The 22,796-nt window shown below is 37.3% G+C and overlaps 1 protein-coding gene across 1 annotated transcript; it reads left to right on the forward strand.

Moving 5' to 3' along the window:
- The first annotated feature begins 14 nt into the window (after window positions 1-14).
- htr1aa (5-hydroxytryptamine (serotonin) receptor 1A a) lies at window positions 15-2,885 on the forward strand. Its single transcript, XM_043246320.1, has one exon. It carries the CDS (start codon window positions 1,166-1,168, stop codon window positions 2,372-2,374), a length of 1,209 nt encoding a protein of 402 aa, XP_043102255.1. The 5' UTR covers window positions 15-1,165; the 3' UTR covers window positions 2,375-2,885.
- Window positions 2,886-22,796: the final 19,911 nt, after the last annotated feature.

A 22,796-nucleotide genomic window follows, 5' to 3' on the forward strand; every position in this document is an offset into this window, starting at 1 on the left:
GTTACGTGAGCACGTTATCGCACAATGTTTAGTATCAGTCGTGTATGTTGATAGACTTTGCGACAGCAGTAGTAAGAATGCATTGATAGGGTTGATATTTCAGCGCTTTTTCAGTATTAAACGAAGCGGGAGACTGAAAGTCTGTGCTGCATGAAGTTAACAGTGATCTGAATGGTTAGAAAGAGAGGTCTCGTTTCACTACACATCCTCATTACGTTCTTTCATCTTTTTTGCCATGTTCTCACCAGATGGCAGCAGATTTCCGTTCTGGGGAACTCGGGGAACTGTCCGCGGTGCTGAAAGTGCACTTTCCCGATGCATCTCTAAAGCCACAGCCGGTCTATATAGTGCACTATTACAATAAATCTAATAATCATCAAAAGGATCGTGATATTCAAAACATTCTTACTGTCGTGTTATCTTACAGAAAAAACATAGAACCTAAAAATAGTTCTAAATAAAGTGGTAGCCTATTATTACAATTATTCCAGCCTTACCGAATAACATTAAGTACATTAAGCAAAACCTTTATGATTAATTAAAACGTGTAAAAATAGCTCTTTAAGACAACAATCGCAGGTCACGATACGTAGTGTCCGATTATGTAATAGCCTATTAAGGGATGCATTTTTAAGAATTGCATTATTTGTATACTTTATACGTAATTTATTCTTCAGATCTATCTATATGCACTGTATTTTTGCATCATTATAATCATAATAGTTTTTATCCCCAATGATTACATCAATTTGTAATAAAATGGATTTTCAACATGTTTAAAGAAAACGTGCCTTTGTCAGCAAAACAAGCACCAACGACGCAATTTACCAGACGCAGCGCGCGGTTGAATTCGCTTTCTCAACTTTCATAACAGCAACTGTTGACTACCTCAAAACATATTGTACTAGAACTCAGCACATGCGAAAGGACAACTTCGTCCTGCCGTAAAGCTCGCACGGCCGCTCTGCGAAGTGCGCGCGCCAACCTCTCCTCAGCCATCTCTGACGCACTTAGCACGACTCGTATAAATGAATTCACTTCGTCACCGGGCGCCAATGATCGCAGCTCGAGCGTGCGGCACTTCCTGAGCCCGGAGCCCGCCATGCGTCTTCAGAGCAGCGAGGTGACCGGCGCGAGGGACTGTCTCTGAGTGACCGCTCTCACCATGGAGAGTTACAACAACACCACAGAGAGCCGAGACTGGAGCGGGAACGCGACGACAGTCAGCGAAGTTGCTTTAAGTTACCAAATCATCGGCTCGCTTCTCCTGGCCGCGTTAATTCTGTTTGCCGTATTGGGAAACGCGTGTGTCATCGCTGCCATCGCCTTGGAGAGATCGCTTCAGAATGTGGCAAACTATCTTATCGGTTCCCTGGCCGTCACAGACCTCATGGTGTCGGTTCTAGTGCTACCCATGGCAGCCCTGTATCAGGTTCTGAACAAGTGGACTTTGGGACAGGAGATGTGCGATATTTTCATCTCTCTAGACGTGTTGTGCTGCACCTCTTCCATCCTGCACCTGTGCGCAATCGCTTTGGATAGATACTGGGCCATCACCGACCCCATAGACTACGTGAATAAAAGGACCCCGAGACGGGCGGCTATCTTGATCAGCCTCACTTGGCTAATAGGATTTTCCATTTCCATTCCTCCCATGTTGGGCTGGAGGAAACCAGAGGACCGGGCAGATCCCGACGCGTGCACAATCAGCCAAGACCACGGGTACACCATCTACTCAACTTTTGGAGCTTTCTACATCCCCCTCATCCTCATGCTGGTCCTCTACGGGCGGATATTCCGAGCGGCGAGGTTTCGCATAAGGAAAACCGTGAAGAAAACCGAGAAGGCTAAAATCGCGGACAAATGCCTGGCGGTGTCTCCGGCGCTGTTCCCGAGGAAGGCGAACGGCGAGGTGGGCAAAACTTGGAGGCGAAGCGTGGAGCCGCAACCGGGCTCCTGCGTAAACGGAGCGCTGAAACACTCGGACGACGGAGAGTCGTTCGAGATCACAGAAGTTCAGACCGTCTCCAGAAACCACCTGAGCCTGCCCAACAACCCCCAGCCGTGCTTCGAGAGCAGGAACGAGAAAAACACCGAGGCGAAGCGCAAAGTGGCTCTGGCCAGAGAGCGCAAAACGGTCAAGACTCTGGGAATCATTATGGGCACGTTCATTTTCTGCTGGCTGCCCTTCTTCATCGTGGCGCTTGTTTTGCCTTTCTGTCAAGACTGTTTCATGCCTGAGTGGCTGAGGGCGGTCATTAACTGGCTCGGATACTCCAACTCACTTTTGAACCCCATCATATACGCGTACTTTAACAAAGACTTCCAAAACGCGTTTAAGAAGATCTTGAAATGCAAGTGTATTAGACAGTGAACGATGCCGTTTAACGGATGCTAATATGCAGATATTGATTGTTAAAGAACTGCTCTATGAAAGGACCCAGAGCGGGACAGTACAGCACAAGAAGAGGTAGAGCTCTGTCCTTGTGTATTTGTTTATCTGTGAAGTTTATCTGCTTCCGCCACACACACACACACACACACACACACACACACACACAAAACGTGCATACACAACTGGATGGATTCAGGTTAAACCAGGACTCTCAGAGCAGTCGTGCGCATCCAATAATAAAGCCCTTAAACAAACAAAAAATTGAAATGTTTTTTATTTTACTGTGTATGATGAAAGCCACCTTTCCTCGAGCAGGGAGCTGTGGTGGGACTGTAAGCACACAGAGATGTCAAGATCCAGCAGATCATTTATGTAGAAAAATGTAATGTGAAACCATTTCTCATTTCTATTTGTTTTCAACAGTTTTCTTATATGACATGGACCGACTGGAAACACCTCGAAATAAAACATAAATCTAGATCATAAAAAACGGACTGCATTTGAATCATTGCATTTGGGATGGGATGGGGCTCTTCAATGAGGTTGGAGAGAAAAAAAAAATCACGCACTATCCAGGTGTATAATTTAACGAAGTCATGAACAAAAATATACATTTAAATGCAAGTTAGCATGACAGTGTAATGCAACCCCTTTGAAAGGATTATATTCTTTATCATTTGGCAGCTAGGTGAGCCTTATCATATATGAAATATTTGAATAATTGAATAATATTTAAATATTTGATCATTTAAATATGTGCACTTAGATAATGAAGCCATAAAGCGTGTGTTAAATGTCAGTGATGGTTACTATCAGAGATGCAGAGAGTATGCAACTATCAGTTTGCCTCAGGCACAGCTAGGCCATCACCCATGGGGCCTTTGTTCCTCTAATACCGCAGCCTTGTCAGGCTGCATTAAAAAGTAACTTAAACCCATAAACCAGTTCAAGTAATTAAAAGTAAAAAACCCTATGTTTGTTCTCAAACGCTTTAAATAGCCTAATAAGAATAGCTCACCTAAAAATTAAAAATGTATGAAAATGTACTCAACCTCAGGCCTTCCACAATGTAGATGAGTTTTGAGATTTGGGGAAATTTAGCATTAAATTTAATTTGCTTTTCAGTGGATCAGTGGATAGGTGCCGTCGGAAAGAGAACCAAAAAGCTGATGAAACATCATAATAATCTACAGGACTCCTATCCATTAAATCGAATGTGAAGCTCTACGTTTGTAAGAAAAAAAATCCAATTGTTAAGATGTTTTTAACTTCAAACAATTGCTTTCTGTTCATAATAATTCTTGGTTCACTGAAAAAGTCACTTTATCTGAATCATAAGAAAAGCAGGCGCCACAAGCCAAAACAGTCTAAAACAGTCCTGAACAAACATGTTGATTTTGATGTGATTGTGAAAGGACTAAAGAAATGGACTTATTATACTTATACTTATTATACTATATATATGGACACTGAAGGAAGTGTTATCAGGGATAATGGACTGGTATTTTTAAGGTTAATGTACCTTAATGATAGATTTGTTGGTAATGCATAATGCATTATAAAAAAAACCTTATAATGTGACCTGTAACATTCATAAAAGCAATTATAATACATTATAATATTTACATATTTATGATTATAACTTTTAAGAGTTGGATTATTTATAACACACATTGTTCATTTAAGATCTGTGCAGTACTTTACAACATTTTGTGAGCGATTGGGTGCGGAGTTTTATTGGAGTGTTTCCTGTGAGGTTAATATTGAGGCTAACGTGCGCTAGCCAATATTTTCAACTGAAAGCTGACGTGTAGTTGCAGAGTTCCTACTATCAAAATAATCAAACCGATATTATTATATCATTATAAATGCTAAAAGCAAATGTGCCATATTACACATTCATCTGATCTAATGGTTGTTTGAGAGAATTTTTATTTTTATTACTATTACTTATAAGTGGTATTTGTCTGCTTTAAGTGAAGTAGCATAAGTAAAACGCCAAGATATGAGACTTATGCATTATAGCTATACATTATATATATGTAATAATGTTTGTAATCATACTCTTAAAAGCTATAACTACAAATAGGTCAATATTATGACGCATTAAAACTTTCTTATGAATGTTCATGAGATATTACAACATATTACAAAGTTATTTATACTGCATTATGCATTTACTATAATGCCCTTAAGAATACCCTTATAATGTATTATAAATACAAGCTTCATAGAAAGTGTTAATAAAAGGACTGAAGTTGTGTTATGGATTATTGTGGGGGTTTTTTTTATCATCCGTTTGAACTCTTATTCTGACGGCACCCATTCACTGCAGAGGAGTCATTGGTGAGCAAGTGATGCAATGCTACTAACTCAAACAAGAACAATCAAACCCTTCTACATCTATGATAAATTCAGGTCGAGTACGTTATCAGCGAAGCGTAAGGCAAATATAAAACGGCATCGGCTATCGATGCAGACCTCCTCTGGCAAATGAAATTGTCTTACGTCACCCCGAACATCTTTCACACGTGTCTCCGGATGTTTAATTTGCTAAAGCCAGTCCTACAGCTTATAAACCTCCTCCACTTCCAGTGACATTTTCAATGTATCAAGTCAGTGGCCACATGCACAGTGCGCCGGGAGAAGCAATGGTGCAGAAATGTTATTCAAATAACATCCTAAGGCTCTGCCCACACAGAACCCTGGCAAAATATAAATGTCACAAAAGATAAATGGAAAGTACTCGACGTAATGTTTATGATTCGCCTTTCCCCCTTAACGTCTGTATATGCGCTGTTTTACCAACGCCGCCGTGTGACGAGGACGTTCAGAGGAGCTGACAGCACTGATAACATGACAATGGATATTGTGAATGAACACAAAGCACTCGCCGCAATATCATCTGTAGGAGTGAAATTTTGCTGACTCACTCCTTTAGCGCGTAAAGGGCCCATGAACTTATTTTAGCCACTTTTACTTTTTTTTTTAAATGTACCAGCACTTCTCATGACAGCGGTCATGCCCTCGCGTCGAAGTTATAAATGGCTAGCCACTAACTTTGGCTTGATTGGAAACTACAGGGGAAAGGCACAATATGTATTCCTCCCCCTTGTGCCCTGGAGTAAATTGAAATGGCCAAGAGGGACATTTGCAAGGTCATCCTAACCTTCATACAACTATATGCGAGGCTAAACGACAGCGAGAGAATATTTTGAAGTCACTCTCATCTTCTGGGGGAAAGTCTCAGTCTGGAGACAGCTGGTTTTATAATGTGGCTGTTGCTTTTGAGTATTAAGAAGAGGCTAAGCTGTGTTTGTCATTTCTTTCTTTCTTTCTGTCAATGAAGCGAGATATCGTCAATAACCTATGAATCATCACCTCCTTTCACTTAAATAAGCTCTGATGGATCTTTCTCCTGCTGAATAGCACGTTGAAAGCATACAATAAATTATTATAACAAACTGTATCCTGTATGATAAGTTGTGATAAAAACAAACATCTCTGGATTGCAGGACATGACCTTGTCGAGCATTTTTGTTAAAAGACATCTAAACTCATCACTTTTTTTTTTTTTTTTTTTTTTTAAGACAGCTCGAATGGATGATTTATTTCCTTTACAGTTCTGCACAGGGTAAAAATTTGGGGTCGATAATAAATTGCTAATGTTTTTGAAAGTTGATTCTTATGGCTACCTTAGCTTTTATTTTGATGACATGTAAATTGAAGATTGCAATACTGTTAAATGTCTTTTATTGTAATATTTAATAATATTAATTAATAATATTAAGAAGTTTATTGCAATTTATCCCAGTGACGACAAAGTTGTCAGAGTCGTATTCTCCTTCAGATATCATTCTAATATGCTGATTTGATATTTAGGAAACATATCTGATTATTGACAGTTTTGAAAACAAGTGTAAAATCATGTTTTTTTTTTTCAAGCATTTTTTGATGAATAAGAAAAACAAAAAGAACAGCATTCATTTGTAACATAAACGTCTTTACTTTACTGTCACTTTTGATCAACTTCCCCCTTGCTGAATCACACACACACACACACACACACACACACACACACACACACACACACACACACACACACATATATATATATATATATATATATATATATATATATATATATATATATATATATATATATATATATATATATATATATATACACATTTAATTTTCACACAACATTGCTGTATTTACTGTATGGCATTTGTAGCCCTATAGATATAGCAGTAAAGGAGAAAAGGCAAAAAATATGTTACACAAGTGAGTGAGTAATATATTGTGACAAATTTGAAAAGACGTTTTACATTTGAGTGCTTGTTATGCCTTTAGTAAAATGTACATTTTCCTTATTACTCTCTCTATTTTTCTTATTCATGGTTCATTAGCTGAAACAAACTGAACGCAATGAAAAGAAAAAATTAGCAACAGCAAAAAATAGAAATTTTATGTCGTCAGTCTCTATAAAGACTAGCCAAAGGGCACAATAATGTGATTGTGTGATTGGTCATGAGTCACTTGTTCAGTCGTCACTGAAGTCACGTTTTTGATTCCCTCTGCCTCCGGGGTTGTTTACTTCAGAGCGTGATTATTTTTTATCTTAAACGAATGTTTGTACTGACACAGCTGACATGTAATTAAAGTTTTAACAATGTTTGAATACAGACTGTTTATAATCAAACGTGAGAAGGCTCTCTTCTTCTTCATGGTGTCGGGCTTCAGTCGCGCTGCTCGACTGCTCTACTACCCGCTCCATTAAATGAGCAATTCCATTAGCTTTCTTTCACACATTTGACCCAGCCATTTAAGATTCGGCTCGTTGATACTGACCTGCAGCCCATTCCAGCCAACTTTCCCTAAGTGCACGTGGTTTCCTCAAAGAGAGTGCTTCTAACATTAAAAGACGGAGAATGTGGGACACATGATGAAAAAATCACAGCATGGCCTCTGTCTACATATATTTTATGACACATTTAATCGCTATACTTTGTATTTTGCCAAATCAGCAATATTTAGCATTGCATTCATTTTATAAAACGTTTAATAACTGATTAAATACATAAGTAAAAAACAAAACAAAAAACGTAATAATATGCTAAATATATTTAGAAATTCTAACAATGTATTATAATTGAGTAAATTATAAAAATATATATAAAAATATATTTTCTAAGCATATAATTTAATTGTATACATTTTTAATTATTTAAATAATTTGTGAAGTATTTATAAAACGTAAATATAATTAAACAATATAATTAAAAAGATAATTAATAAAACGATTAATCAAATAACCTGAAAGAAAATTCTAATTGATATTTGATATTTGATATTTGATGGTTTCAGAAATGTTAAATAGTAACATTTTTTTTTTTTAGGCTTGGACTTATGTAATATTTCTAAATCATATTCTATTTTTTTTTAATTCATAAGTGCTCCTGAAACAAAATATCACAACTTCCTGTATTACTTTGTTAGGTAGCAGATTATCTTTAATGACATGCTAATCTATTTAAATTGTCCACATGCAGGGTACAATACTAAAATTTCATTCAGATGAGTATCACAAAGAGCTGTTCTCCAGCCATCAGGCCAACACTGAACGTGCAAGAAGTATTGTACTTTATTAGACCGGACCCCTAGTGGTGCTCAGAAATGTCTGTGGCATAAGCTGCGTCCTTTCCCCTCATTCATAAGAAATAATACCCAGCTATTTGGATACTTGTAGGCAGTGTTGAGAGCTGTGCTGGTCACCATGGAGATGCTCTAAAGCCGAACCTCTGCAGTTCTAAGGGAGCAATTACCTGATGACATCAAAGCCCTTCAGCAGCACAATAGAAGCATGCAGGACAGACAGGCTTCAAACAAATTAGTCTGAAGATTCTCCTCATTTGCATTAAATTTCCACTCCGTGTCCGCGGAGCAGAGAGCAACAGCAGGATGCAAATCAAATGTTAAGAGTAAACAATGTTTGATGTACTGGGAAGTACATTTACGCTTGTGGAGAACGAAGGAAATTAGCAACATTACTGAAGCATTCCGGAAAGGCAGGCGATCTAGTTCTCTTGTTAACACTCAAAAGTTCTTTGCAAGGGTACAACGGGTACCAACAGTTCCTTACAGTGAAAGCAGGACAAAAAGAAACATTACTTTAGGCTACCTAACGCAACCTGTTCTCATGCACAAAACCCATGCTGTTTCTTAATGACAGCAATAACTCCTAAAACACCAATATGAGAGAAAAAGAGGGTAAGCAACACTGTACTTGCAAGGAAACAAACAAATCAGCCTTTAACAGGGATTGGCGGGTAACTGAGTCAGAGATCACAGTCTTTCACACAATTGTGTCCTTGGGCTACTTAAAGCCATGATGACTTGTCCTCGCAATTGGAGCAAAATAAAATCACTCCGAACCCAAATGATCTGTCTAATACACTACGAGCATTTACTATGCAGTACTTATGCGTTGCTTCTCATCTTGTGTAAGGGGAAAACTGCGCTCGGGGTAATCTTGTGTACAGCTCACATTTCCAGTGGGCAATGTTCTGTACAGTGACTCTATACATCGTGTTGTCCTCATTAAAGCAGACCCAAAACATGTGCAGAAGTCATTTATAAAACATGAAAGGGTGAAAGCTTCTATTGATCTCTCGGTCAAACTCATTGCTTTTAATATGACACTTTACAAGTCTTTCTTTAAAGGGATCGTTCACCTAAAAACGAAAATCATTTACTCACCCTCATGTCGTTCCACACCTGCCTGGCTTTCTTTCTTCTGTTCGAGACCGGATCTGGATTCGGCCATTTCTTGTGCCAAATATTGGCAGACAAAAAAAAAAATCTAATCATTTTTATTCAATTAGCCACTAAGTTTGGTATAATTCAATTACTGATACATCTGCTAATGGGTTTCTCAAACTCGGTAAGAGGTCTGTGGCCTCATGCGGTTTGCACTGTTGGTTCGCAGTTCTAATCTTTGCTTTAATTTATTTCCAGGATCTGAGGTAAACTGTCTGTTGTTGCTTGGAGTATGGCTATAAGGTCACACAAAATGATATTTAAACTCTCAATAATGCACATAATCACCTGAGATTATCACTGTGGTTTACTTTGTATGTTGTTGTTCCAGCCGCGACGTCGTGAAAATAGAAAACGTTTTTTTTAAATTATAAATGTCATCGCCGTGGTTATTTAGGACAAAAACTCCATTAACATGGAAAAGACACCTTAGGACATGATGTTAGGCCATCCAATATGTACATGAGTAAAAACATTTTAAAACAGGAGAGATTTAGCACTTCATCACTTGCACACCAGTGGATCCTTTGCTATGAATGGGTGCCGTCAGAATGAAAGTCCATCATAATAATCCACAAGTAATCCACATGACTATTATTATCTATTAACATATTGCGAAAAACTACACATTCTGTCTGATTCACAAGATTTTAACTGATGGACTGCGGATTACTTGTGGATTAATATGATGTTTTTATCATCCGCTCGGACTTGCTGACGGCACCCATTCACTGCGAGGGAATCATTTGAGAGCAAGTGATGTTTAATATCTCCAAATGTAATCTGATGAAGAAACAAACTCATCTACACCTTCGATGGCCTGAGTATGAGTACATTTTCAGCATTTTTGCGGGGGGGAACTATCCCTTTAAAATGTTAAGGCCCCAGCGGTAGCTGTAATAGCCTGGGCGCGCACATACTGTGCACATACTTGTTACTACAAAGAGCAAGATCACACAGCTCTCTGTGACGCCTCACATTCATCCCCTACTGTGACCTGCACGAGTCAGTCAGTAAAGCAGCAACACACCTTAATCCTCCTGTATCCGTCCCTGCATTTGCACAAAGAGTGATGATTAACTCTGCTTCACAATGCAAATTCCTCTCTTATAATCCTGTTGTTGTTAGTGGATGTTTTGTTCTGCATGCAGTAGATAACGTATCTCTTAGTCAAGCATCAAGAGTCAATGCTGTTAGCTAATATGCAAAAAGACTCTCACAGGGGGAGAAAAAAAAAGTTTCACACACATTTTTTGAAAGCAAAAACCTGGCAAATATCCTGTGATGTTTTCCGCACGAAATGTGCACATTTAAATGTTTGTATAATGTGGCATAAAATGTCACAGATTAATGTGGCACATTTCTTTTCTACATGTCTTTGATCTGTAAAAGCCTCTGCATTATTAACCTGGGAGCTGTAATTGCTATATATACAGAGGATTACCGTGATTGTGGGCAACACTGAGACATCAAACTAACAGAATGCATAAACAGAAACAAGACTGAACAAGTTTGCGCTCAGATAAAGACAAATTATTAATGAGGATCCAGCATCATTGATGATTATGTCTGTTTCATTTATGACAAGCTGCAGATGTTTACTGTTCAAGGTCATGACATCTAGTTTTAACACGTCTTATAAAACGGTTAGTTCCATTCCTGGATTCTGATTGGTCAGCAGCTGTGTTTAATTCCTGATACAGAACAGCTATAACCACAGATATATAGATGCCTCATTAGAGACTGTTTCTATGGGCCGCAATAATTAAGCCGTCCGCCATATTGTAGCGGCCCAATCAGATTTCGTAACCGCTTCGCCCAAAGGTTCTATGCATCAGTTTGTTAGCAGATGTACGTGTGTGAGAAAATATCACATATGGTGTTAAAAAAAATTATACAGCGGAAGCTATTCTGTTTTTATTGAAGCTCCATTTTATGAGAGGCATGTTCTGAACATTCGCTTGCCGTTTGCTTTCAGGGACTATTTTTTAGCGAAAGGGCTGCATTTAACAAAACTTGCTTCAAAAAAAGCAACATATTTCAATTTGACCAGGGACAAATACACATTTTAGATTATTACATTGCACCGGATATAATTACCATGGCTAAATGTTTAAATAAACATTATATTTGTAAAAAATGTACGTGTTGCGAAGCACGTTACAAATAAATTGCGCTGAACTGAACTGAAAATCTCTGAGGTCCAGCAATTTCCCACAGCCTGATTAAATTTTAAGGACTTTAAACTGTTTCATTGCACAGCTGGAAGACTAACCTTAAACTGATTCCAAATAGATGATGTTTGTCTCCTATTACAGTGAAGCTATTTATATTATTTTAGATTGATTTACTATGTGGAAAGCACTAGAGGAGGCCATTAAAGAAAAGACCTTATCCCTTCAGCTCTTATCGGGAAACTCCATTTTGAGTGTATCGCAGAAAACACAAGCACTTCTTCACAGGACTTGACTGATTTTAAGAGACAGCTCACTTACCCCAGGAGAGCTCTCGCATATACCAGCCCACAGCATGTGTGTTCACCCAGGACTTTCACTTAGTACTACCACAACAGAGAAAACAAAAGGAATGGTGTGGAGTGGATTTGGGAAACAGTTACTTTACAATATAGTTCTAAATCATAAATATCTGAAAACGATATAGGTCGTATCGACGCTAAGAAGCTTCTTATATTTACAGTTCAAACGAAAACCCTCAATTTGGTGGCTCGTATTAATTTTTTGTCTCATTACACTTCACTAATAACATTTTCTGTTTGAAGCCATCAAATTTCCCCCCCAGTCAATCCCATGATCATTATGGGATTCTCTGGGATTCCATTGGCATTCATTTATTCCCTTCGCTGCTCTGTTCTGAGTCACTGGGCCTTGTTCCCTTGTTCTTTGTAGTCTATCCTTTTAAGAGGTACGAACCCCTCTTGCGAGTTCCTTTGCCTGGAGCTCAAAAAGCAGAAACCTTAAAGGTGGCAGACAGTAAGGAACTCTGGGTAAAGAGAAACGCCGCTGTATCTCAAGGAGGGCAGGGGACAGAAAGAGACTGACAGCGAGAGGAAATGAAGAGCCCAACCCAAAAGAGCACTGAGAAAAGAGATCCTTTATGTCAATGCAAATCTTCCACTGATATTTCTGTCTGCATAAAGATTAAACCTGATTCTAAACTAGTAAAAACATCCAAGCGCTGAAACTTTACTAAGCACAAAGTGCAAATGCATGCAGTCATTTTTCATTCAAGCCATTCTGACACTGCGATACGACGTAAGAAAGAAAATGCGATTTCTCAGTTCTTTTTTATTGTTATAAATGAAACAAATGCTCGCGCTGCGCTTAAAAGCATACTCAAGTCTTTATGGGTTTTTTTTGACCAACGCATCATAAAACCCATTCATCTACTGTGACACATATTCGTACTATTATAAAGACTTTTACTAATTTATTATCCACTAATATTATTAATCAAATACGAAGAGCGACAATTAGGTGTAATTATAGATGGTTAACCAAAAAAAATGAAATGCCATTCATTAAAATTATTCAGAACCTATGTAATTAAACTCCAACATGAAGACTAAGGTAAAGCATGACTACATTTAATTTTAAAGAAGTAAGGAGCAGTGGGAGGACACTGTGGGGGCCAGAAAGAGAAAGAATGAAAGTACTTCACTCAGAGCTGAAAGAGCCCAACGCAGATCACTTTTGAAACCTGTCAAAATTGAAAGAGAAAAGAGTGAACTGGGCTTCAGAAAGAGCAAAAAAAAAAAAAAAAAAAAAAAGCACTCAGAGGCTTAGAAAAAAAAAGCACAATAAAAGGCTTCACAGTCGGTAGTTTAATGAAATAACATCCTTCAGCGCCAAGAACACTTTGCTACCTTTGAGGTATTTTTGAGCTGTAATTACTGCTTTAATAGTTCAGACAATCATTTGAATAAGCATGTCCTTATAGGCACAAAATAAATACTGGCATTTTATTTTGCACTATTTAATATGTAAAAGACGGTTGGCTGCTTGCTCAGAAATGGGATAATTCACTTCTTTTGCTTTAAAAAGCAAATGTTTCCGAAAGCACATTATGTTTGGTCACGTACAAGGAAACAGACCTGTCCAAATCCATTTTAATCTCTGTGAATTAAGTCTTCATTTCCTGTTCGTCTGATCTTGCTTTCTGAAATGAGGTGAATCCGGTGTTCTCCCTGACAAAACACTGTCTGAGGCTCTGGGGCTTGTGTAAAATACCTTTGCAATCATATCCGCTTGTTTTGTTTTCCCTCTCTGCTTTTTAATGCGTGCGCTTGAGGCATCAAGAATTTCCTGTTGAGAGTGTAACGACAAGAAACAACAACAAAAAACAATACTGTAATAAAACTGCACACACATGCAACAGTAAATTCATTATTTACCTTACTGAAATGTTTATCTTGCACAAAATACATACAAATTAATATGTTACTTTAGTGTACTCTGGAATAATACAGAAAGCTAGTAGTATATTAAGTATATCATTTTTATGATCTCGGATGCAGTGTCATTTTATCTAATTAGAGAATCAGAAAGCAATAAAGCAGTAGCTCCTCCAGGTTATTTTGAACATCAATTGCGTTGCAGCATTCAGGAGCACAATCTCTCATTCTTTAGAGTATCAGCTGAAACACTCTTACCTCTACACACACACAAACACACACAAAAGTAATAGAGAAAAGGAAAGAAAAGAGAAAAAATGGCATGCAAGGTTAAAAGAATCAGAATCTAAAATGAGCCAAAAAGAGAGAAAAAAACTGACTGCTCTTTATGCTCTGGTTTGATTAAGATTATAATTATAAATGTCCACTAAATAACCTGAAATACTCTCTGAATAAATTAAAGATCTGACAATATGCTTAACATGTGAAAAGGGGTCACACTTTATATTAGGTGGGCTTAACTACTATGTGCTTACGCCAAAAAATAGTATACTTATACAGTATGCTTATTGCGTTCATATTGTTTAGCAAAACACTTTTGCTGCTATTGAAGTGGATACGGGTAAGGTTAGGGACAGGTTTGTTGGTATGGGTAGGTTTAAGGGTGGGTTAAAGTGTAAGGGAAGGGTCAACAGTGTAATCATAAATGCAAGTACCAAAATGTATTAACAGATGTACTTACATATGGGTATTTTTAAAAATACAAGTACAATGTAAAAGCATGTATGTGCACGATAAGTGCATTGTACCAAATTGTTCATTCAAATGTAAGTACGTAATTAAGGCCACCTAATATAAAGAGGGACTAAAGGGAGTTTGCTTAATTTTATTGAATGAGTGTCTTTGCGTTAGGGGTATTATTTATTTAAATATATTACACACTGTTTAACAGATATTTACTGTAATGTTTTTTTTAGCACATTTAGCGGTACACTACAAGAGAAGTAATAATGAAATGATTTACAAGAATGTACTTTAACGGGTCGAGCTGCACTTTTTCTTATAAATTTAAATTATAATGCATTTTCACTGAATTGCAATAAACATGCAATTGTGTCATAAAACCTTACGTCCTTTTTATACTAATCGTACGATCGTAAACAACGAAACTGCTTAATTTGTGGTGTAGATCAGTAGATTGAGAGGTTCACTTTCTACATCCCGTTCCTGCAGTGACCTTCAAGTTTGCAAAAGTTGTACGTTTGTAAATTTGTCCGAAATATTGCAAAGACCCAACGAGATCACGTCCATCTCACATTGCCTGACGTTTGCATCATGCCCGGCTACTGTCACTATATAACCATGAATAAAGTGATTCTTTGATCCTGAAAAGCAACTAAGTATGCTCACTTCGCTGGAAGGTCAGAATTTATCAATTCATTCAGAGCATATCCTCTCTTGGAAATTGAACCATGATTCAAGTCTCTTCTTGTTTAAATTAACAAAGCCCCCGTAATCCTAGACGCAGCGATTCATTCTCAGGGCAGAGGGATTAAATCAACGATCATCGATTCATCGACTTGTCTGTGATGAGAACTTGCTCGACAGCCAACAAGTGCGTAGCGACAGCACTACTAGAAATCATCTCCTGGCATAAACCCGACAAACAGGCTTTTGTTAAAGCGCAGTACATTATGTCAAGGTCCTCCGAACAACATCTTCCATAATGTAGTAGCACGATCGATCAGGACCATGTGACCTGGATTAGCAGCAGGCAAAGCGCGAACGTGTTGCAATGACTGACAAAACACCCAGGCTGCCAGATGATCAGACCCGCCGAACATGCGGAGATTGCAGGAAGCCGTAATCAATAAGTTGTCTACGCTGAAAAAAATTAATTCAGAGCTTTTAATATCCCAACCGACTGAGCATTACGGAATCCTAAATCTTCAAAAAGATGGGCTGCAACTCTCTAACCTTGGTTAGCGCTGCTCCATCTTCTGAAATACAAGATGGAAGTCCACACAAAATATATTTGGCAGGCCACTCTTATTAGAAGTTGATTTGTGTAACCGAGGGCCAAATATTGCTCATGTGGAGGAATAAAGACTTGCGACATTGCTGTCATGCTGAGACGTCCCAACAGAAAATTAGTTGTGGTAAAAGGCAATGATAAAATGCACCAGGATGAGAGCAGACCTTGAATGTAAAATAGCTGTCGCCGATCAATTAAGATATAGTGACTGAACGCAGCATAACGACTAGACAAGCGTCCAAGGAGAGTTTAATATTGCATGCCCGCTTATTCGTGAACTCTGTATTTGTGTGGGTTTTTAAAAATGTGAATATGTCAGTTATGCTCATGCATGCTTCATTCAATTTTAATGTTGCCTTGAGTCATATCAAAATCATTTCCATAATCACAATTCCGCTGAGATTTCTCACCGGTGTAATTTCCAGATTTCCTCATGCAATATTTACCGAAGGTGAATTCTCGACGGACCGAGTGCCTTTGTTCGTGACTTTTACACTTCAGGTTCATTCACCCTATTGCTTCGCAGTTTGTCAGAAGGCATCAGCAAGGAGTCATGAAACATAAACATCTTTGAAATATGTCAGCTCGGCTCCTCAGGAGCTCGATGGAGGCATTTGTTTTTCACTCAGAGCGCTATTTGTCTCATAGCTGGCCTTGATGTTCTTTTTGCTTACGTTGTGTCATGTAAGAGCTATGGTAGTCCTGGAAGACAATTTTCTGGCTTGCTACCACATCAAAAGAATGGAAACTGAACCTCAGTACTTAAAATCAACCTTTAAAAGTACAGTTTGTTGCACACAAGCAGCTATAAATTTGACATTTAGCATATTCAGCTTTGAGTAAGTGCAGCAGCTAAAGACGTTTTACATTTTATATCATATATACCTGGAAATGGCCAAGATTTGCTGGTGGACTCTAGTTGGGGATGTCTATTCAACAATACCTCTATAATATATTAATACTTTGACATACGGTTTACCTATTCAGGACAAACAAGAGACTTAAGATCAACTATCACTAATAGAGCTGTGTATCATTCAGGTAAGAACACAGTATTAATAATCATTTTTATATATTCAACTATCATTTTCTTTTGTGGACTATATGTAAACATCTTTTATGTGAAATATCTTATTCAGGTCAGTACTAAATGAACAATAACATGCATTTTTAATCCCGTTCATTTCTGTAAAATAATTAACATTGAACAGATTGTGCAAGACGTATGTAGACTTTTGAGCTCAACAGTAATGTACTAAATTATATGCTTTCTTGGGACGTACAGACATCTCGAGGAAGCAGACCAATGTGGCTCAGCATTTATTTGAGTATTATGATTCATACACTTTTGTGCATTTGTGATCTGTGAGCAAAGAATGGGGTATTTGCACAATCCTCCATTGCAAGGATTGGATAAAGGAAAGAAATCCTTTTGATTTTTCTAATTTCCCACCTGGCAAGGTAACATTTTCATTACTGACAGCGTACATTCAAGGATGTACTGTAGGTAGCTCGACATAACACTTCTTGTTATCCGGTTCTACCAGTCAGATCTCAAAATGGCTCATAAAACTAATAATAGGAGGACAAATAATAGTAAAATAAGGCTTAATAATGCCAAGATTTAAAGCACTCGTCCTGATTTTGTATTTGTGTGGATTTACGGTCCATGCAAACAATGAGTAGGAAGGGGAACAAACCAGCGGTCCAGAAATAGAATGTATTTGTCCTGAACAAACAACTGCTTCAGAAGCCAACAACACCAGGATAACAAGATAAACCAGTAAAAATAAAACCGCAAGGAAATGAAGCCCCATTCAGCAGACATTATATAAATTTGAATGCTATTCAAAATGAAGAAAATGTGCTGACCGGACGACATCTAAAAAGGCATTGAGGAGTCAGTGCACACAGGCACGTCTGGTACTCATGAGTTTTGTGATTATGATCCAGGTATTTGAGGTAATCCACCTAAATTTGCAACCTATCCTACATGGACCTGAAAATATTGCTTTCAAATCTGAACCTAAACTTAGAAAAGCTTGTTAAACCCAAAGCAAATTACTTGGAGTTGAAAGCTTGATCTCTTAGAACGATTTTCAATAAACGAAAAATAAAGCTAAATTTAATTAAAGTTTTCATTTCCGCTTAGCTGGAATGAAAAAAGTGTCCTGCCCAAACTCTGGCAGTAAAGGTGGAAGCACTCATTCCTTTCCCACAACTTTAAGATTTGTAGAATTAAGAGATTGTAACCCATTAATTAGACGGGGCATCTATATACATCTAGCCATGTATTAAATATCAGGATTACTGACAGTGTAAATAATTGAAGTACGTGATTAAATGACTGCTCAGGCCGATGAAATGAAATAGACCAGGGGTTTTCAAACTGGAAACGAAAATATTTAGGGGCATAAAGATTTTTAATTTGTAAATGCAAACCAAGGTCATTGTCTGTTAAACCCAAAATGCTTGCCATTTCTTCAAATTCAGTCACTGTTATCAATGTCTTTCATTTTTGAGGAGCATCTTAAATAAAATGTATGACAATGAAACACACAGAAAGACAAAAACGAAAGGATTATGCAGCTTAATTAAAGATAGATGGCGAAAAGCAGAATAGAAGAGTCCTTTTGAACTCTGCAGATTTCATAAACTAGTAATGGTGTCTAATGGCAGCTTGTTAAGAAAATTGAGTTTTTTGGCAGCAGGAATGCCACCTGCAGTATATCCCACAAAGCCTGTATCTAGTCTTCTCAAGGGACTTCCTTTCAACAGCGAGCTCCAGGAGAGTTTCTGGAAATCACCCAATCAGCAACATATTGGAGGTTATTTAAGATGTCAAGTTATAAGAATTAAAACCTTGTCACTAGTTTGAAGTCTGTGTGCTCTCTGAAGCCGACACGAAGCTGAGGGTCAGAAAGCTGCAGAAGAGACGCAAAGGGCAACTGTCAGGATCACTCCAAGATCACAGCAAACTAAGACTCGAGAAATACAGCAGTCTTATCATCCAACAAAAGAAACTAAGTCCTTGCTGTAATGGGAGATCCTAAAGGGTAAGTTTCCCCCCAAAATAGGAATTCTGTCATCATTTACTTACCTCAGCTTACATCATGTTGTTCCGAACCTGCATGACTTTCTATCAGAACAAAAAAGGAGAAGCTTTAACGAATTGCACTGGCCACACTTTACCGTACAATCAGTCCCTATTATTACTGGAGCTTTCAAGCTTCAAAAGAACAAAAAAAGACTGGATACCAACATACGAACAGAAACTTGAAATAACAATTTCATGTAATATTCATAATATGTCTATTGAGGCATTAGATTTCCTTTATAAATTAGATTAAAATACAGCGTGTAACATACTAGTCTTATATGGATCACCTTTATGATATGTTCTTTTGTGCACTGTTTAAAGCCTCAGTCCCCATTCATTGTAAAGCTTTGAAAAGAGTGGCCAGTCCATTCAGCATTTCTCCTCTTTTGTGTTCATATGGGTTTTGAACAAATGCCACAATTACCTAAGACAAGAGACCCTGACAGTCCAAAGAGGTTCCGTTCGTATATTTCATAAAGGGTAATCGTACAGTCAGTCCTTGGTTTATACAAGAATACTTAAGACAAAATATGGGACTAAGTGATGGACAGACGCTTAATTATTTCAGGTAAAATGTCTTTTACCACCTGAAGCCAGATAATTGCAAAGACTCCAAAAATATTTGTAATGACAAAATATAATGAAATTCATATTTTAGCAACATAAAACTCCTTCATTTGGTAGATGTTGTTATATAAAATGACTAAAGGTGCATTTAAGGTACTTTAATCATGTGCCTAATACTAATTTAACTACATGGATAAAATATAGATGGAAGATGCATTGATTTCATACAGTATTTTATTTATTGCATTTATTAAATTTATTAGCTTTTTTTTTTTCTTCTGCAAGTATTTTGTTATTACAGCAATAATACCATAGAATATTTAAACAGTAAAGGCATTTGTAATAATATTGCTTTCTGAAGGAACCTGAAGTAAATGTTGTTTTGTCATCGCATTTTAAAATATGTTCAAAGAGAAAATTGTTTCTTGAAACTGTAACGATATTTCACAATGTTAATGAATTTGTGATCAAATAAATGTATATGTACTATTTGTACTAATTAATTTTTTTTTTTTATTATTTGTGCTAATTTACTTTTGTAGCATTCCAGATTAAAGCCCGCTTCACTTTGTTGACCTAGCTGCAACAATTTCTGAGCCCTGATTTCAGCGATACGATGCCGAGTCTCTGATGACTGCGAAAGAACACACGCTTCTCCAGCAGCGCATGCAGGCGCCCCTCAGGGACATAACAGATCGCTGACGCTCATGTCAAAGGAGCTGTAATGAATTCTTTTGGAGTCAAAATGTCTCATCAAGAGCAGCATCTCCAGGTCTTAATTGAGGAGAGAAGAGTAATATAGGTGACTGTCTGGAGTCATTTCCTCATCTCTTAACCACAGGGGAGCTGTGTAATTCCCCAAAGGAATCATAGGAGTGTGATTGAAAAGTGTGCAAATCAAAGGGTGGGAGGACGCCTGGTGCAGATAAACATGACTGCAATCAGAAATTATCAAACCTGAGCCGAACAGTTCAACATCAGCTTAAGAGTTCGACTCCGACATCACTTAATGGAAAGCTCTTGACATACGAAAAAGTTTCAGAATGACATCAAAGGGCCTTTTCAAAGAGAATAATCAAGTCACCGTCTGATGTTTGTGCACGCAAAAAAATGGTTTATCACTTTCAAAACAACTACAATCATTTGAAACAAACTGCGAAATGAACTTTGCAAGATTGCGGTCTTAATTAAACGCCTACGGCATCACAAAAGCACTATAATGACCTCTTATAGCAACTATTTTTCCCTTTTGCGTGCGATACCAGCTGTTCCTATAGAGCTATTTATTTTAAATCTATTTGAAAATGTAGAAGAAGAAAAAACACAATTCAGCGCAAAATGCATCAGAGAGATGAAATCCAAACAAATGATTCATTCGAAACCGCTGATAGCTCTTGAATGGCGTCAGAGTCTCAGGATGCATGGGGCTAATAAGCTTTGCTGGAGGCATGAATGGACACATTGAGAGCCTAAAGGCACGAAGACATTGTTAATGAAAAAGTATTGACCTATTCCAGACATGTCACATAACTAAATTCTTCTGGCTGCTCATAACAAAAAGTAAGAGACATCACTGATTAAGCACATTGTTGTGTTCATGTGCGCTGAGTTCAACAACACCTGCAGCGATCATTTGCTTCGCTTCAATTGCTCAATTACACAGACTCTTAATTGCAACTTTTAACTCTAACAGCAGTAGTACACAGCGAGTGGAGTCCCATGGAGCCACGAGGATTGCTAGCATTAATATAACATCTTTCCGCTCTCAAAACGCTTTAGGGGTAATGTTATTCTTGCAGACTCTTAAAAATGAAGGTTCCAAAAGGGATTGTTCACAGTAATGCTATAGAATAACAGTTTTTTTTTGTTCCCTAAAGAACCTTTCAGCAAGCATTTCCTAAAAGAAACACTTTTTTTCTTACTCTGAAGAACATCAAAGGGCCTTTTTCACTCTAAAGAATTTTAAGTGGATTATAAAGGCTGCATGAACGTATTACGAAACCAGTGCCGATGAATAAACCTTATTTTTTTAAGAGAATATACAAGTCATAACATTTTATAATAATGCGCATTACCACAATTTTGTAGGGCATGAAAACTTACTTTTACACTGCTATAATACTTAAAAAAAAGTTCAGATTATTCAGGTAATTTTCAAAAATCCATAATAGGGGCATTTTCAAACAACAATAACAATGGGTTTCATGAATATTTATAGTTTTCATAGTTCATTTTTCTTGACAATTTTGGATGTTCATTTTCTACATAGAACACATATTTGCTTTTTTCCTGCACCAAGTATAATGACATTCAGCTTATACAATTATTTAAATAAAACTGTAGATCTATATTTTATTTTTACAGCATCTATATATATATTTTTTCTTGAATGTAAATTGGAAATTCAGCCTAAAGGAGAAAACATCTGTCTTTAGTCTCTCTTCAGCCCATTTTTCAAGTGCATGTGCACGAACACAATTGAATTACATTTCAGGTCGACCGTCTTTAGCGCACAAAAGGTTCTAGCCACCCACGTCTGCAAACCAAGTACACCAGCTTCCCATTTCTCTGTTTTGACACCTCGACACATCGTTTTGTTCCTTCTCCAGTTTAGAAACTTAAAATTCATTTGACACTCCAATGGATAAAAGATAGTGGCTTTCCTGTCACAATGAAAGCTTTGTTTGTGCTTCTGTGTAATCGTACTTTGCCACACAAAACATGCTTTACGGATTTAACGTGCTCATCTTTAACACCTGGCTTCGTATAATCACTGTTTTTTCAAAAACGTAAGCATTTAATTGTGAATGAACTAAAGTGACAACGTTTTGTTTTACGTAAGTGATTTATACAAGTTCTGGAGCCTTCCTTAAAGCCTTGTCTGAATGTGTTCAGTAAGTCAGCTGTTTTATTACTAAGAATCCAGCAGCGCTAAAAACATTTGGACCAGAACAAAGAATGAATTATCCTTGTGTTTTAGTACAGTGAGCAGTAAGTGCAGATATAATTATTACAATTACACAATACGAATTGGAATATTTCATACTGTTATTGGTGCTTTCTTCATTTGAGCTAGAATCCCTGGATTAATATAATATAAATTCATTAGTGCTGTCAAACGTCTTATATATAAATACAAACACATGCATGCACATGTTTAAGAAAAGTACAGTACGTCATGTTTATATATTAAATATATATACCTCAAATGGATATAGATGTAAATATTTTCTAAATATATACTGCGTATGTGTATTAATACAGTGCACATACATATATAATCTACAATTTTAAAAGCAGCTGACCTTTTCACTAATAATAGCAAATTAATGTTGCAATGTTTAAATTCGAATTATATTTTGCAGTTTGTTTTCAGATGTAGAATATTCTTTTCCATGCAAAAAAAGCAACTATAAGGCACAACAGAAAAGTATATCAAGCACATTGACCTTGGAGCGAGCTAGAC

The sequence above is a fragment of the Puntigrus tetrazona genome, chromosome 8, assembly GCF_018831695.1.
Source record: "Puntigrus tetrazona isolate hp1 chromosome 8, ASM1883169v1, whole genome shotgun sequence".
Lineage (NCBI taxonomy): Eukaryota > Metazoa > Chordata > Actinopteri > Cypriniformes > Cyprinidae > Puntigrus > Puntigrus tetrazona.